The 17,228-nt window shown below is 45.6% G+C and overlaps 3 protein-coding genes across 4 annotated transcripts in view; all 3 read left to right on the top strand.

Moving 5' to 3' along the window:
• Positions 1–2,391, top strand: part of znf652 (zinc finger protein 652) — a 19,616-nt gene extending 17,225 nt beyond the window's left edge. For both annotated transcript variants that reach the window (XM_080856699.1, XM_080856700.1), the window contains exon 7: positions 1–2,391. This exon is cut by the window's left edge and continues 36 nt beyond it. In XM_080856699.1, coding sequence (XP_080712825.1) covers positions 1–731 — 731 coding nt within the window. In that variant the 3' untranslated portion in view covers positions 732–2,391.
• Positions 2,392–7,584: 5,193 nt separating this feature from the next.
• On the top strand, positions 7,585–8,442 carry phospho1 (phosphoethanolamine/phosphocholine phosphatase 1; the record flags this gene model as incomplete). Its single annotated transcript, XM_080857152.1, has 1 exon — positions 7,585–8,442. One exon carries the CDS (start codon positions 7,585–7,587, stop codon positions 8,440–8,442), a length of 858 nt encoding a protein of 285 aa, XP_080713278.1.
• A 3,711-nt stretch (positions 8,443–12,153) lies between these two features.
• natd1 (protein NATD1) lies at positions 12,154–14,804 on the top strand. Its single transcript, XM_080856772.1, has 3 exons — positions 12,154–12,320; positions 13,458–13,576; positions 14,675–14,804. The coding sequence occupies exons 1-3, from the start codon at positions 12,224–12,226 to the stop codon at positions 14,789–14,791; spliced, it is 333 nt and encodes a 110-aa protein (XP_080712898.1). The 5' UTR covers positions 12,154–12,223; the 3' UTR covers positions 14,792–14,804.
• The last annotated feature ends 2,424 nt before the right edge of the window (positions 14,805–17,228 follow it).

Here is a 17,228-nt window from a genome sequence, read left to right on the forward strand (position 1 = left end):
GCTTCACCAGCCGGCCCAACATGAAGCGTCACCGGCGCACGCACACCGGGGAGAAGCCGTACCCGTGCGACGTGTGCGGCCAGCGCTTCCGCTTCTCCAACATGCTCAAGGCCCACAAGGAGAAGTGCTTCCGGGTCACCAGCCCCGTGACCCTCCAGCCCGCCTCCCTCGTCATGCCCCTCCCCCTGCCCCTGCCCCTGCACCTCACCCCCCTCCCTCTCCCCAGCTCCTCCTCCTCCGCGTCCGGTCTCGCCCCGGGCCAGGTGCATTCTGGGACCCCGGGTGGTCAGGTGGTGCCTCCAGCGGTGGTGAGCCCCGCCGTCAGCTCCGCCTCGCTGGGCATAATGGGCTCGGGGGCTGGGGGGGGCGTGGGGCACGGCTTCTCACACCTCCACCTGCAGGTGCCCCACTCCACCCAGCAGCAGCAGCAGCAGCAGCAGCACCACCACCACCCGCAGCATCAACAACAACAACAACAACAACATCCACAACAACAACAACAACAACAACAGCAGCAGCAGCATGGGCAGCAGGTGCACGCCAGCCACGCCCCTCACGGCGCTCATGCCCAGCACGCTCTGCCCATCGCGCCCGTCTCCCTGCTGCCCCCGCCCCCTGCCCTGTTCAAGAGCGAGCCAATCACAATCAACCACTGCGGCCAGGAGGACGGCTACCTGCGCCACCTCACCCAGCCTGACAAGGGCACGGGACCTGGCCAGCAACACCACTGAGTCCTGACACACACACACACACTCACCTGCGCCACCTCACCCAGCCTGACAAGGGCACGGGACCTGGCCAGCAACACCACTGAGCCCTGACTCTGTCTCGCTCTCACACACACACACACACACACACACACACACACACGCACACGCACACACGCACACGCACACACACCCTCAGAGCCCCATGCACCATCCTTTGTTGGAGTGCAAATTGAATAGTGCCAGAAAAAATGACGCTTTCTTACTCTAGCTCGCACACACACACACACACACACACACACACAGAGACACACATACACACATACATATATATATATAGAGTGTGAAGCTCCACTGTTGACTTCCACAAGTTCTCTTAAGACATGATAGTTAGATGCTTGTGTGTTCATGTGGGTGTGACATTCTGACATGACCATGCCCTGGGTCAAACCCATGTTGTCCCTGTTGAGACTGTTGACATTTACCATGCACTTACATAGACATAATACACACACACACACACACACACACATTCACACATGCAGGCACAACACCCAACACCGCTCACAACACAGGCTTCCTCATTTGAAAACGATTTGCTTTCTACTAGTGAAACAGTACCTCTCCTCTCTCATTCTCTCGCTCACACACACACACACACACACACACTCTGTCTCTCCCAAACTAATGTCTACACAGCTGCTGCTGCCTATGGTTCTACGGGTCACTCTCTTAATCACAAACACACGCCGGTTACAGGTGAGGTCTTGACGTGATGTTTCAAACCGCTCGTTCCTCACAACTATTAAAAACTCAAACTCAAACAAACCTCAAAACAGGTCTCCTCTCCGCATCTCCTGAAGTAGGAGAGTGTCAGGTCTTCTGGAGTCATAAGGACACAAGGGTCTGTCCATTTATCTTTCTTTTTTTTTTTTTGTCGTCTTTCAAACTTCACACTTCACACATACAATCCCAGACATATTGAACGTGTGCGTTTAGGGCACTTAGAACTGATTCGGACATGGTAGCTCGGATCCTCTGAATGTGACCTCGTGCAGGGTTGTCTTCAATCAGACTGGTGTTGGTGGTGTCGGGTTGTTGTCGAGGAAAGGACACGAGCCAAGTGAATATGAAGATGGAAGAGTCCTCTGTCGGAAAAAAGAGACAACGCTGTCGTGCTTTCATAGGAATAGATATAAAAAAAAAAAATGGAATTTAATGGTTTTATATTCTAACACACTCACCAAATTTTTGTAAGCGTATAGACATATTTACTGTATCCTCATTGTTTTTGTTTGTTTTTTTAAGAAAAAACTCATTTTTAAGTGTAATCATCATACTTTGCGTGTATACAGTATATGTATGTTTTTACACGTATGTGGGGGTGTGTGTTAAGGCTGGTTTTGCAGAGACAGACATGTACTTTAAAGAGTGGGATTGGACTCCCTCTAGAATGTTCTTTTGATGGAGTTTCATTGTGTGTGTGTATGTGTGTTTTGTGTGTGTGTGTGTGTGTGTGTGTGTGTGAGTTCAGTAGCAGTGATGTATACCCCCCGTGGTGCTGACATGAAAAGCTGCTTTCTCTGTCTTTCTTGAGTTTGGCGAAGGGTGTTGGGGGTGAATGAGAGCAGATATTTGTCATGATTCATTAGTGTGAGTGTGTGTGTGAGCGAGAGAGAGAGAGAGGGGGAGAGAAAGAGAGAGGGAGGGAGAGAGAAAGGGAGGGATGGATGGAGAGTAATGATACCTTTGATTCAGCTGCTAGAGGTCTGTCGCTTGGTTCTTGAAACTGTTGGTGGGGGAGTGAAAGGAGGGAAAGATGGTTGAGGGGGGGAGAGGGGTGCGCCTGTAAAGATGAGGGGTGAGGGGTGCGCCTGTAGAGGGGGGAGAGGGGGTCAGGGGTGCGCCTGTAAAGATGAGGGGTGAGGGGTGCGCCTGTAAAGATGAGGGGAGAGGGGGTGAGGGGTGCGCCTGTAAAGATGAGGGGTGAGGGGTGCGCCTGTAAAGATGAGGGGTGAGGGGTGCGCCTGTAGAGGGGGGAGAGGGGGTCAGGGGTGCGCCTGTAAAGATGAGGGGTGAGGGGTGCGCCTGTGCAGCGCTACTGGTCTCGTGGCGCCCACTAACCCCTGCCAAGGGCACAGCGCATCGCCCCGCATCGCCCCGCATCGCCCCGCATCGCCCCGCATCACTGAAAGGAATCCATAACGGGGAAAGAGTGAGGAGCTATTTTGTGATGCACCCCAGGAAGTGAGCTGGATTATGGCTTGGCTTTTTTGTGATTGTTTTTTTTTTTCTTTTCTTTTTTTTCAAATTGGTGTAGTTGTTTTTAATCCTAGGCACTTTACTGCTGCGAGAGAGAGGGGCACAGGTTGGAGACTGACAAAGCATTGTGGGAGAAGTGTGTTCTATGATGTGTGCATTTTGGAGGGTGTGTGTGCGTGTGTGTCTGTGTCTGTGTGTGTGTGTGAGTGTGTCTTGAGAGATGAGAGAAAAGGAGGAGAATCACCTTTGAGGTTCTGTGAGGGGTTCGACTCTCCAGACACCATGGTCAATATTATCATCCTTGCTTTCATCCACTTTGGGCCCTTTATTTGGGGGCATTTTGTCAGGGCGGATCACACCGCTCACCAGGTTATTCTGCATAGTGAAGTAAAAGGTAGTTGACCAGATTTGTCGCTTGTCCATCACAGTTGTTCACAGTATGGTGGAACTTTCAGAATGCACCATGAAATTGTTAGACATTCAGATATTTCATCTCCAATAATAGTCATTTTCTTTAGAAAACAGTTATATTTTAATACCTCGTAGATTTCAACTCAACCAGAGCTAGCTAGCGGAACTATTTTAGGTTAAGGGTTAACGTTAACGCAGTGTTACACCTTGTGAGATTACTCGACACACAATTGATTGTAACTTTTAAAGATTTTGTTCAATAAAGTTAAATATGATTATGGTATACAAATTGAAAATAGCAAAGTAGCATGCTAACAACGCTGTGGTCTCCCAGTGAATTCCCAGTGATATCAGTGTGTGTATAAAGCTACTAATGTAAGTCAACTAACACCTCCTCCAGAAGAGAGTTTTCCTCCTGTGCCCTGCGTCAGTTATAAGGTGGATGGGCTAAATAATAAATCCAAATTGTTTTGGAATATATTTTTGTTTTTCTGCATTGTCTGATTCTCCTCCTTTTTTCCTTGGCATATAGAATGCACTTTCTACTAAAATCTCGCTAGTTTAAAAAAAAAAAAAAAAAAAAGACAAACAATAATGATGTATATTCTTTAAAGATGTGGTTTGTTTGTTTTTTTTTTACTCAATATTCTTTTTTTTCTGCATTTTAACCACTTCAGTGTAGCAGTGAGTATTTTATCATTGTGAGTCTGGTACAAATCTGTGCAGCTTTACCACATTCTGCAGTTTGTTTTTCTCGTTTTGTTTGTTTTGATCGTTTATGCGATAATGTCAGAAAGATGCATTTATGATGATGATGTAACGATGGCCTTTTTTGATAATGTACATTTAACACTCAGCTAACTTTCAGAAGTAAAAAAAAAACTGTAGCCATAATTACAACAACTGAATTCTGAGAGTCTCATTTTATATCTGAACGTATACATGGGCATGTCTATTGTTTTTTTATATTTGTGGAAAAGTGTGTAAGTTAGGACAACATGTACTTGTAAACCATCAGCACGATTGGGAGTTGCTGTGGATGGAAACGCAGAAGCTCTGGTAGCAGCACACGTGGCGCTATGGCAACAAGACTGTGTGTGTGTGTGTGTGTGTGTGTGTGTGTGTGTGTGTGTGTGTGTGTCATACTAGCTTGGGTTGCCTTGGTCCTAACACTCAGTGTAATGTGCAAATCAACACAAGTAACATATCTGCCTGTATCTCAATCTCCTGCTTAAGGAGGCAATCACAAGCCTGGATTCTTCTGAAGTCAGAGTTGCTGCAGCAGCACACACACACACACACACACACACACTACAGCCCTGACCCTAGCAGCACACACACACACACACACACACACTCCAGCCCTGACCCTAGCAGCACACACACACACACACACACACTCCAGCCCTGACCCTAGCAGCACACACTCCAGCCCTGACCCTAGCAGCACACACACACACACACTCCAGCCCTGACACACACACACACACTCCAGCCCTGACCCTAGCAGCACACACACACACACACACACACTCCAGCCCTGACCCTAGCAGCACACACACACACACACACACACTCCAGCCCTGACCCTAGCAGCACACACACACACACACACACGCCGCACACTCCAGCCCTGACCCTAGCAGCACACACACACACACACACACGCCGCACACTCCAGCCCTGACCCTAGCAGCACACACACACACACACTCCAGCCCTGACACACACACACACACTCCAGCCCTGACCCTAGCAGCACACACACACACACACACACCGTCCAGCCCTGACCCTAGCTGGCTTTTGGAATCATGTGCCTGCCTCAGAGTCGCTGATGTAGACTGTAGCTCCCCTCCCTCCTCTTGTTGCAGTGAGGTTACATGTCACTAGTTCAGTTTGTGTATTATCCAGAACGCTGCTGGTTTATGTGGAGTATGAGGACGCTCCAGAGTGTGTGTGTGTGTGTGTGTATAAAAATACCTGTACGTGCAGCAGTGGGGTTAAGGTAGGTCGTTTCCATTGGTGTCTGGAAATAAGAAAACACAGATCAGTTTTTGGACTTTAGCCAGTGCAATCTTTTACTGTTTAGTGTCTGCCTAACCAGCTGGAGTTTCTAAGTAATTCTGTCTGTTGAAGAGTTACTTGTTTCAGCGGAAAAGTGAGAGTGTGTGTTCATTTTGATTAGAGGCTGCTGTTGTCCAGGAATTCAGAAGGTGGTGGTATGCAGACACGTGCCTTGGGGTGAACTCACAGTTCTTAGCCTGTGACCAACAAAAAAAAGTAGGTCATAGGAGTCCTGTACTGTGTGTTTCTGTGTTTGTCCTTACTGTGGGACACACAGATAAGGGTTTTACACGGGCGAAAGACTCTCTTTTCGGTACCTTGCACATTTTTTTGACAGGAAAAGGCAAAGGGTAAAAAAAGGTTTTATTCACTGAGGGCAGCTAAGGTTCTCGAATTATTTATCTCCCTTTTCCCTAATGTCTTTGTCCTCTGTTCTCTCCATCTTTTTCACACACTCACTATTTTAAACAAGTGGAAGTGAGAGTGTGTGCGTCAGTGCAAACACAGACAGACAGGCCGAGGGGTGGGTGGGTGGGTGGGTGGTCCAAATCTTTCATTTCCAGACAGAGATGATAATAACATACTAGGCACCCTGTACTTAGCACACACATCGCTTACAGCCCCCATCTTGCGCCTAAAATAGCCCACATATGTTCAGCACAGGCTGCTATTAGAGGGGAGCTTTTTCTACGGAATCGGTTCTTCATCACTCGAGAGCGACTGGATGTGATTGTTACGTTAAGTAATCGCGAAGGGCGGAGCCTTGCAGAGCACGACAGCTGACGTCATCCAGTTGCTTGAGCTGTGGTTTAGAGCGGTCTTTATAACACTGCCTGCGATATTTGTTCCTGGAAATAGGCAGAAGGAGGCGGTGAGAGACCCGTGTACAGGGTGTACTGATGGGAGCACTCGAAAGCACATCTTGTGAGTTGCCCTTGAAGCGGTAGGCTCTGCTGCGGCTGAGAGGAGATAACCACCAGGTAGGCTATGCCACAAATAACCGGACAAAGACTCTCTCATCCTATGTAAAGTATGATTCGTAGTATTGTATACTGTCTTAATTGAACCTTATTGAACATTACAGGAAATACTCACTTAAGGTTTTTTACAACATTATTTACTGTGCGTGTCAAAATGCTAGTTCAACTTTCACACTTTTTCCTCGGCGGCTTAATTATAATGAGTTGTTCATTTTTATTAAAACTATTGTAAATAAAGTCGTAGGCTACATTTGTATATATATTGCACATAAACTAATGTTGCCTGGCAATTTGTATTAGTTACACAGATTTGAGGCACCGCTGGGAAATTTGTGGAGAGGTAAGTCACAACACAGATTTCTACGGGGAGACCAGTTACTGTAACGCTATTTGCTGTTTTGTACTTCTGATCTTGTTGCAAAAAACGGCATAAGGAACACGTTTCAATTTAACATTCATCATACATATCTCATTTACTTCACTAATTCTAGTACATGTGCCTTATTTTTCTCTAATTTTCATCTAAATGCGGTGAGTGGCTTGGGGACAGTTGTAATGTGTCGGGGACAATTGTAACATGGCAGTTTGAAGGGGTAAAGTCACATTTACGGCGACAGCCGTGCAGAATTCAAAACAAAATAGTGGTGTATAGCCTACGGGTTTTCTGTAACTTGTAGTCTTTACAGAAAATTAAAAAAATGACCTGATATCAGCATGGGCAAAACTAATTATTCTAATAAGACGCTGTCGATGGAAAGATAGTTTAGACGAGAAAAGTGACATCGAAAACAGCCTTTGTCACTGAAACACATGAGGATGGGCGGAGTTAGACATTGTAGCCTACTGCACCATAAGGGTCTGCACCCCACCATAAGCGTCGCTAGACGACCTGTGGTTGCTTTATGTCAGTCATTGATTGCAAACGATTGTAATGCGTTACAATTGTCCCCAACCGACATCTCCTAACATTTGTTAGGATAACTAGAATTTCCCAATCATTTAAATGTGTCTTCTTTGTTCTGTCCTCTCTTGTGTTGTGTTCCTAACTCCACCTCTTCTGTCTCCACACTTTCATTTTTCATTCTGACGTTTCCCAGAATCATCACTGACTCAGAAATTAAAGAGTAACCAAAGAGTGTGCTGAAGCCCGTGCTATCATGCGGGATTCTGTTTTCAATTGCTGTTTTGCCCCAGCGCATCCCTCAGCTGCTGAGGTCGCCCACCACCACCATCGTCGTGGCAACATGGCTGAGGCTCCTCCCCCCGGTGACCGCCGCTTTCTAATCTTCTTCGACTTTGATGAGACGCTGGTGGACGAGACCAGCGACGACATGGTGGTCCAGGCCGCTCCGGGAGGGGTGCTCCCTGATTGGCTGAAAGACACCTACAGGCCAAACCGCTACAACGAGTACATGCAGCGCGTGCTGGCCTACCTGGCCGAGCAGGGCGTCAACGAGCCGACCATCCGCTCCATCATCGAGAAGATTCCCGCCTGCCCGGGGATCCTGGCGCTCCTGCGTTTCCTCCAGTCCTGCCCGCCGAAGGACTTCGAGGTCGTGTGCGTGTCCGACGCCAACACCTTCTTCATCGAGCATTGGCTGACGCGCGCCGGCTTCCGCAAGGTCTTCCTGCGCGTCTTCAGCAACCCCGCCCACTTCGACGGCAACGGGCAGCTGCAGCTCAGGCCCTTCCACTCCCACGAGTGTCAGCGCTGTCCCGTCAACTTCTGCAAGGCGGTGGTGGTGCGTGAGTACATGGCTCGACGCGTGAGGGAGAGGGGAGGCCGGCCGTTCCAGCGGGTGTTCTACGTCGGCGACGGGGCCAACGACTTCTGCCCGTCCCTGACGCTGTCGCCGCGGGACACCGTGTTCCCCCGGCGGGACTTCCCGATGCACCGGCTGATCCAGGAGATGGCCGAGGCTCAGCCGGGGAAGTTCCGGGCCAACGTGGTGACTTGGGCCAGCGGGGAAGATGTGATCAAAACACTCAGAAAAATGGTGGAGGAGAGGGGGTAGCAGGGCCAGTATCTTACACATGACAGGCACACACACACACACACACACACAAACACACTCACACTCACACACACACACACACACACACACACACACACACACACACACACACACACACACACACACACACACACACACACACACACACACACACTCTCACACTCACACACACACACACACACACACTCTCACACACACTCTCACACACACACACACAGTCTGTCTCACACACACACAGTCTGTCTCACCGATGCCACACACCGCACTACATGGATCACAAACACAGACGCATTAAATTCACACTAACTTCACAATATGAAATACATAACCCCATTAACTCAGTCTTGCATAAACTAATACAGTTCACAACCGCGAGCAATCAGCCTAGCATCTGTATAACAGCTTGATGTGCAGCTGATTGAAGAATGAGCAAACAGTGTCTCTCCTAGATTACAAGCTGCTTCAGTTACGGGCAGCATTTACTGGTGCTCTTATAAGGTGTTGGTCCAGGCAAACACAGATTGTTGCTGGGCAGACTAATATGACCTTTAGGCTTGAGAGAACACTGCTATAATAAAGCGGGTCCCTCTCATCCTGAAAGTGTCTATATGCAACGACACTTGCCATTGGCCTACTCTGTAAATTCGTTTTTGACATTTAAAATGGAACTGTAAAGTGGCAGGTTAATATAAACCCAAATGGTGGCCAGCCCGTCCTCCTGCCACAAGTAAAGTATCAACAACATGAGATGACCCTTGACCTCTGACCGCTTGACCCCTGATGAGGTTAACATTGGAGCTACAAGATGTCATAGTGGGGGTTGTCTTCAATACAACAATCTTAAAATCACTAATGTGTCTTAATGTGTCTCAATCTTAAAATGACTAATGTGTCTTAATGTGTCTTTATATGTCTGTGATTGTACATGAGGCCATACGAATCAATTGAAGAACAAGAATGTCATGCTATTCAACCAGTAAAGATGAAACAAGCAGCATTTATTTTAAATATGTAGAAGATTGGATTTTTTTTAAATTGTGAACCGACTAGGTGACAGTGAAAAAGGTTAAGCCCCCAAAAAATGTCCCAGGCTGCTTTTTAATCAATGGCTGTCATTTGCACACATTCATTAGTTGTTAGTTAATCTAAAGAAGTGGTTAACGCTAGATGCTACTTGTGGAAACATATACGTATTGTGCCTTTTAACTGTCTCTGGCTGCCTGTCAGTCTAGCTGTCTGTTTAGCTTGATGTGTGTGTTGATGACTGCTTGTCTTTAAGGTCTGTTATGCATGTCTGTCTGATCAATATGTTCTTTTATGTATGTTTGTCTGATCAATATGTCCTCAACTCAGGGTCTGTATACAAGTGACCTCTTACCAACAGGAATAAAGCCATTCGAAAAAGCTCTGTGTCTGATTGTATAGACAGTGCTCTTTGTGGCGTAAGCAACGTTACAACTTTGCTGTAGTTCTGTGCATATCTGTGTAAATATGGCACACCAAATGATCACCTATCCCAAATACACAGCTACTGCTACCTACATACACACTGTAGCAATGTAGCCCAACAGCTAATGCTACCTACATACACACTGTAGCCATGTAGCCCAACTCTTCTATCTCCATTCACTTCCCTTCCCTACTTATAGATTCCAAGACACCTTTAGAATGCTTAGAATCTACTTAATTAAGAAGCAGTTTTACAAAAAAACATGACTCCGTTAAGGTCCATATAGGCAGCTAGAGTATGCTTCTGAAACTGCCTTACTGCTTGGCCATGCAGTTGCATCGACGGACTCGTGAACATTTATAGTCAAACACGTCGGAGGGGATTTGCGAGGTGTCTGAGCCAGCTATCAAATGTTAGCATGCTACTACCCACAAGATAAACAGCGATTTAAAAGTAGTTTGTTTGACTTTTTTCGCTTAGATTTTTTAAAAGTTACCAATAAATATACACTGTGAAATGTAAAAACCCTGTTGTTGTAACTGAAAAATACGTCTAAGGGGATTTGCAAGGTGTCTGAGGCAGCTATCGAATGTTAGGCCTCAAGGTAAACAGCGATGGATTGGACAAAACTCAGACCTGCGGCTTGCGTAGCCTTGCCGGAAAGTTACAAAATTTGGGAGACGCACTATAAATTAAGCTTTACTCCCTGGTCACGCAGATGGCCCTTCTCTCCTTCCGAGAGGCCCCATCATAACTCATCCTATGGAATGGAAGGAAGAGGTCTCTCTTTCTGCTCCAGACTCAGAACTCTTCCTTGAACAACACAAAATAAACCCACAGTACACAGCAATGTATTGACGGAGACGGATAATTACAAAATGTGGGAGGTGCACGTCAGGCCACGGAGAGGTGCTCATAAAGGGTTTGCCACGACGGAGAGGGCTCTCCCTGTCTCAGTAAACGGACGAACATAAATTAGGCTTTACCCCCAATAACCAATTAGCTACATGCAATGTGGAAGGGTGGTGCATGTGCAGTTTATGTGGATGTCACTCGCGACAACACTTAAATAGTATTGTAATAACAACAGAACTTTTTAACAAGTGTATGGGGAGTAAATGTAGATCATATCTGGAACTATAATTCAGATATGGAGCCATGCACTAGATCCATAGGCAAGTCTGAAAACAGTGTTTTAATACTGAACCTATTTAATTACCAAACTACATATCACCGCAGCACAACCACATTCTGCTGCACAATTCTATCACCAGCAACTCATTTGTAACTATTTGATTTGAAACCCTCCAAAATGAGAGCTTTGCAAGTGAAGTATTAATATCGCCCCCCAAAATACCCATACTGTTAAATTCCGTTGACCCTGTGAACGCTGGAAAAACAACAATCACATCACCAAGTGCTTCTGTTCATGTTCTGGACAGAAATCTGATATATACGTTTACAAGGCTTCAAGTCAGGACCAGTAACCCTAACCTTTACAAGCCAGCAGGCATTATTATGAACTCCACAACTGTTACAACAGCAAGGAACAGTATGGTAACAACTCTTGTAATTAAGCCACTTAATTATTTGTTGGTCAATTCAATTCAATATTATTTATATAGCGCCATAACAATACAATTGCCTCTAGGCGCTTAACAGAGCCCAGAGCCTGAACCCCCTTAGTGCAAGCACAATGGCAACAGGGGCAAGAAAAAACTCCCTGTTAGGCAGGAAGAAACCTTTAGCAGAACCACGCCACATAAGGGGGGACCCATCTGCTTGAGGTTGGCCGGGTGGAGATAGGAAGGGGGGAAGGGGGAGGGGTTGTGTAGCAGAAGAGGAAGGGAAACAACAGGGGTTGTACACAGCCAGCATTAGGTAGATGTACGTAATACAGACATCCGGTGGTAAATACATGATACAGGAAAGACCAATATAGTGGGTAGGCCTATACACTGTGCTCATAGGAATACAGTCCAATGACTGTCCAACCTGTGCGTCGCCAACAGCCATAACACTCATCGTGACTTGAAAGTGTTATGGACGGGCGACAGTTACTCTGTTAGAGCATTTGCCCAATTATGCTGTTTGTTTGGTGTTTCTGCAACTACAGGTGACACACATGCGAGCGTCTCAGGGCAAACAAATATTCCTCGGTGCTTATTGGTCTAGGTGTGTCATGTGACCTTACAGCTGATTTCCTTGGATGGAGTGTTTTTGCTTGTTGGTCGTGTTCTCTCTGCAAGCGAGAGTATGAATCCGCACGTATTGAAATTTTCACTAGGGCTGTGATACACAACGTGTTTTAGCAGTAAAACGCAGAAGATCATGGCACAGGCTGCGCCCATATTCATCAATGAAATCAGTACTCCACTCCGTGTTGACCACGACAAAAAACGACGGCAATTTACAATCAGGCTAAACGGTAAATTCTGTATAGATGGTGGTGGCATTGATAGGCTGTCCCAGAGGCGACCTCCCTGTTTTCTTGTCCTTTTGTTTCCTCAATCAAGAGTGAATGACGCGTTAAACAAAACATATAACTATGTGCTTGTATTTTCAGCTGTTTGTTGTGTTAGGTTTAACTCTTTGGCATTCAAATATTACTTTTTAGACTCCTCGATAGAAATGACTGTTAGCTGATCAAGACAACGAGCTAGCCAGCTAGTAAGCTAATTAATGCTTGAGAGCTAGCCATGCAGCAAGGTAATTCGCCTGCAGCTATAGTTTGTGTCATTGAAGCTGGGATTTCGGTGATAATTGTGCTTTTCAGTTGCCATCGCGTATCATCATGGACTTGCACCCTTTTTATTTGTTATCTTTTAACTTGAGTGCAAGTAGGTTGCCAAAATGAACAAGTATGCATGTTTGCCCCCTCAGCCTAAATGCTAGTGAGCTCGTTAGCTGGCTAGCAGCTTTTTCTGTAAACCATCCACTTCCTGATTTGTCCACTGGTATTGATGATTACTTTGGAAAACAATCGAGTCAACATTCCTTTCCCCTAAAACTTGGAATATGTAGTTTTGGTTTGAAGCCATATCTAAGATCTTTAGACGTATAGTGTAGGCTATGTGAGTACAATTTCATCCAAGTCAAATACCTTTATTAAAACAACAAAGACTTATTAATTTAATAATAATAATAATGAGTGTCAACTGGTTCACGTAAGCTGCCTGTTTAGTGGAACTATGTGAGACAACAAAAGAAGTGGAACTGAAGCCAACAGTGGCTGAAGTTGGAGCAAAGTTTATCTGGTTGTTAATTGTGTTCAGAGCATTGCATGTGCCCTTGTAAGTCCATGTTGTGTAAAATGCCAAGATATTGTTTGGTAATGAACCGGCTATCTGGATTAAACTATTGAATTTTAAGTGAAGTCACTATACGCATCACTGATATCGACACGCTGCAATCAGATTTGTATTGTTATCTCCTCTCACTGTCGGTTAATTATAGACATAAGATATACAATGTTGAAACATAATGTAACACCAGTGGGAAATGGTAAACAGTTTTTCCTTCTCTTTAGCACTGGGCGGTGTTCTAACATGACTTCATGTCCTAGGGTCTCATGATCGAGCTGTTTTGCTGTATGACTATGTTGGGAAGAAGACTGTGGACCTTCAACACACTGAGGTTCCTGATGCATTTAGAGGGAGAGGTATTGCCAAGCATCTGGCAAAGGTGGAGTATGAAGAGTATTTCTAATCGATCACTTAATCACATTGCATGTCTTTGATAATTCAAGGGATAATATCATTGAATATGTCAGCCCACTAATTAGATTGTAATTTTGTCTTAATGAATGTCTGCTAGATGACAATGTAAATGTAAACAACATAATCAAATTAAGTTCAGTGTTTGTCTCAGTGCAGTATTGGGATATCATATTCATCACACTGAAATAATAGAGGGTTTATGAGAACAAATGTTGGGAAGTTGGTGGATTAGATCTGAATCACAACTGAGGCAATGCAGTATCTGATTGAAGTAGGGGAATGGAATGGATGTCAGGATCTCTTTGTCCTCTTCATGCGCAGAATTTATCAGCCAGATTTAGAAAAATGTAAGCCCAAGTATCTGTAAATAGGTATCGAGTGTGTTCGAAATTATCTCAGTAATATGTAGATTCAATTTAGAGCCTCTCTGACTTTTTAATAAATGGCTGATTCAAAATGTAAGAACTGTGTCCCAGCTATTCCTTAGATTTCCCAGAATGCTCAGAGATACCATTTACAAAGTAGCATTCTGAAGCCACACGTTGTTTTTGAGACCCCACATCAGCCCCCCAAACAGATTTTTGCCCCTTTGTTTGCCCACAGTCACTATCAGTGTGTAGAGTAGGTTTATGTTGTGCGATGCTATGGTCATTGAAACATCTAGCCAGCTTATGTAGGAGCTTAACCCAGATCAATCCTTTGCGTTTACGCTCTCCGTTTCTGAACCATCAGTTCTTAATCTGATTATAATGGATGTTGTGTTTACCAAGTCAGAAAGTGGAAATGTCTGTGTTAAAACGGACTTTATGCTAGATTTTAAGAATAGCTGTTGTTGCTACTGTCAATGGGATTGTAGGCTACATCATGTCATTTTATATATTTTTTCAGAAAGTTAGTTATGTTGCAAAAGTAAGATTTACCAAGCAGATCTATTGCCAGAGTGGATTTCAGAGAGGTTTGTGTGAATCCAGGGGAACTCAGCCCAGTTTGATGATTTGTTTTATCTGGCCTGTCAGTGGGTTGCCTGTGTGAATGTTTACCGTCTCTTCTCTCTGCATTGCAGGCGGCAATGGACTTTGTGGTGGAGGAAGACTTGAAGGCCCATCTCACCTGCTGGTACATACAGAAGTATGTCAAAGAAAATCCTCACCCACAATACCTGGAGCACATAATCCACTGAGACAGGGACTAGGGGAGGGGATTGGGGGGGGTGGGGGGGAGGTTGGTGGGCGTGTTCCTACACCCTGTTCATCTTGACTTTCTGGGTGTGGGTTGAGATGGGACATGTGAGCCACAGGGTGAATTTCTAACCTTTCCCTTGAGGATGGAAGCGGTAAATGGTGAGTGCTCATTAAGAACCTTATTCTCTGCATTACTGTGGGGTTCTCACAGTCATGGAGGATAGGAAGGATGTGCAGCACCAACCTTAAAAACAAAACAAGAAAAAAACTGGAGGACTCCACTAGCCTCTTCTACTTTCTGCTGTCTCTGAGGATATAACGAGGTAGAGGACCCCCTCATCCAACAGGGCGGGGTCTAGAGGACCCCCTCATCCAACAGGGCGGGGTCTAGAGGACCCCCTCATCCAACAGGGAGGGGTCTGTAATCATGTTCGTCACACACAAGATGACTTTTGTTGAGTGATGGAGTAACAACTGCCTGCGGTCAGAACACTCAGGTCTGCAATGGCGTATGGCCTCGAGTTACATTACCATGGACTGTGCAAGTTCATATTATGTTCTGATGGGGGGCAGTAGAGGTCTGAACTGCCCACTTTAACTGATGGGAACAGTAGAGGTCTGAACTGCCCACTATAACTGATGGGGAGCAGTAGAGGTCTGAACTGCCCACAATAACTGATGGGAAGCAGTAGAGGTTGGAAGGCCCCAAAGGTTTGATCTTCATGCTGTGGTGCTTTTCCATATCAGCACATAAACCGTTGCACACATATACAGAGGGCTGATCTCCATTAAAGGAAAAACCAACAAAAAATGGCTAAGTAAGGTGTTGGGCCGCCATGGACCACCAGAACCGCTTCAGCGATTCTACAAGTCTCTGGAACCCTACTGACGGCTTGGAACACCATACTTCCGAAAGATACTTCCTCCTTAGCACTGTCTAACACATCGGTCCAAAAATCTTGCATAAGTGTTCAATTGGGTCGAGATCTGGTGACTTGCGAAGGTCATACCATATGATTCACATCGTTTTCATACTCATCAGACCATTCAGTGACTCCTCGTGACGCCCCATTGAATTGAAAGCCTTTATTGTCATTGTATTTGCATACAGTGACAGACAGAGGGAATGATGGATGTGTGGATGAGTGCATTGTCATCCCGGAAGAGACCAACCACTCCCCATCAGGATCATAATGTTTCATAATTGAAGGTTATCACTCAGAAGAACTTTGTGTTGATATGCAGTGAGCCTTCCTTCTAAGGGGACAAGTGGACACAATTTGCCAGCAAAATGCCCCCCGCAGCGTAACAGCCACAAGATGGCCTCACTGTAGCGGTCAAGCATTCAGGCCTGGACCGTTCTCTTTGCGTGCGCCACAGATGCACTCGGCTGCTTGTTAAGAGCATGGTGAAAGATGACTCACTCGTTACTGCAGACCAGTGCCTAAGGTTTTTCTGCACCACCACTGAACACTCAAATGTGCATTCATATTTGTAATAAGGGGTTTATGCACTGCAACCCTACTATAATATCTCTCGCTATGTCGGCGTACTGTTCTTGCTGACACAGTCTGATCACAAACGGCATTGACGTTCTCAGTCCCCTGAGGAGTTGTGCTTCTGGTTTACCTTGCATATCGCACTAATGCACAAGCATCAAACATGTGCTCCTTTTTACTGACGTCTTTTCCCATTGATCTAATTCGCAGATGTAATTTTAGTCACTGTTTGTATTCAATCACTAGGCAGTTGAGCAGCAGATGTGACAGAAGCCCCCTGCCATCCGTGTTGTAACAATGAAGCGTCTATCGAAGTTACATAGATCTTTTTCTTATTGATCCAAAATCATAATCAATCGGGCCTGCCTGCTCAGTGTTGCTATACACACCACAGAGCATGGCTGGATTGGTAATTGTCTAATTGCAGTGCACCTGTGAGGAAGCATCTGCTTTTGTTGTTTTCTCCACTCGTTTAAATCAGGTTTTTTCCTTTAATTTGTCACCTATCTGTATTTTAAATTTGAGAAACCACATACAACAACAACGCTCCATTCTCTTAACATGAAACACTGTGTTGTACAGTTTTCATCAACTGATGACTTTACTGCATGTGGTCAGGATAACCTGTCTAGAGGTGAACTGATCAACATAGGCTCATGTCGCGGACCCCCTGCAATGCCGTCGCGGACCACCAGGGGGCCACAGACCCCCTGTTGAAAACCCCTAGTCTAGACTAGAGGACGTCCACTGACACCACCAGGGCCTTTGGGGAGTATTAGCTGTGACTTATGACAATCCGCTGTCTACTTCAGGACATGAATCTTCAGGACTGACGTTTATAATGTCAAATTGCTTTCAGTGCATGTGGTTTCAGGTTTGTTTTTGCTATAACTGTGTGTGTTAAGGTTTAGATGTGTGTGTGTGTGTGTGTGTGTGT

The sequence above is a fragment of the Sprattus sprattus genome, assembly GCF_963457725.1.
Source record: "Sprattus sprattus genome assembly, chromosome: 18".
NCBI lineage: Eukaryota > Metazoa > Chordata > Actinopteri > Clupeiformes > Clupeidae > Sprattus > Sprattus sprattus.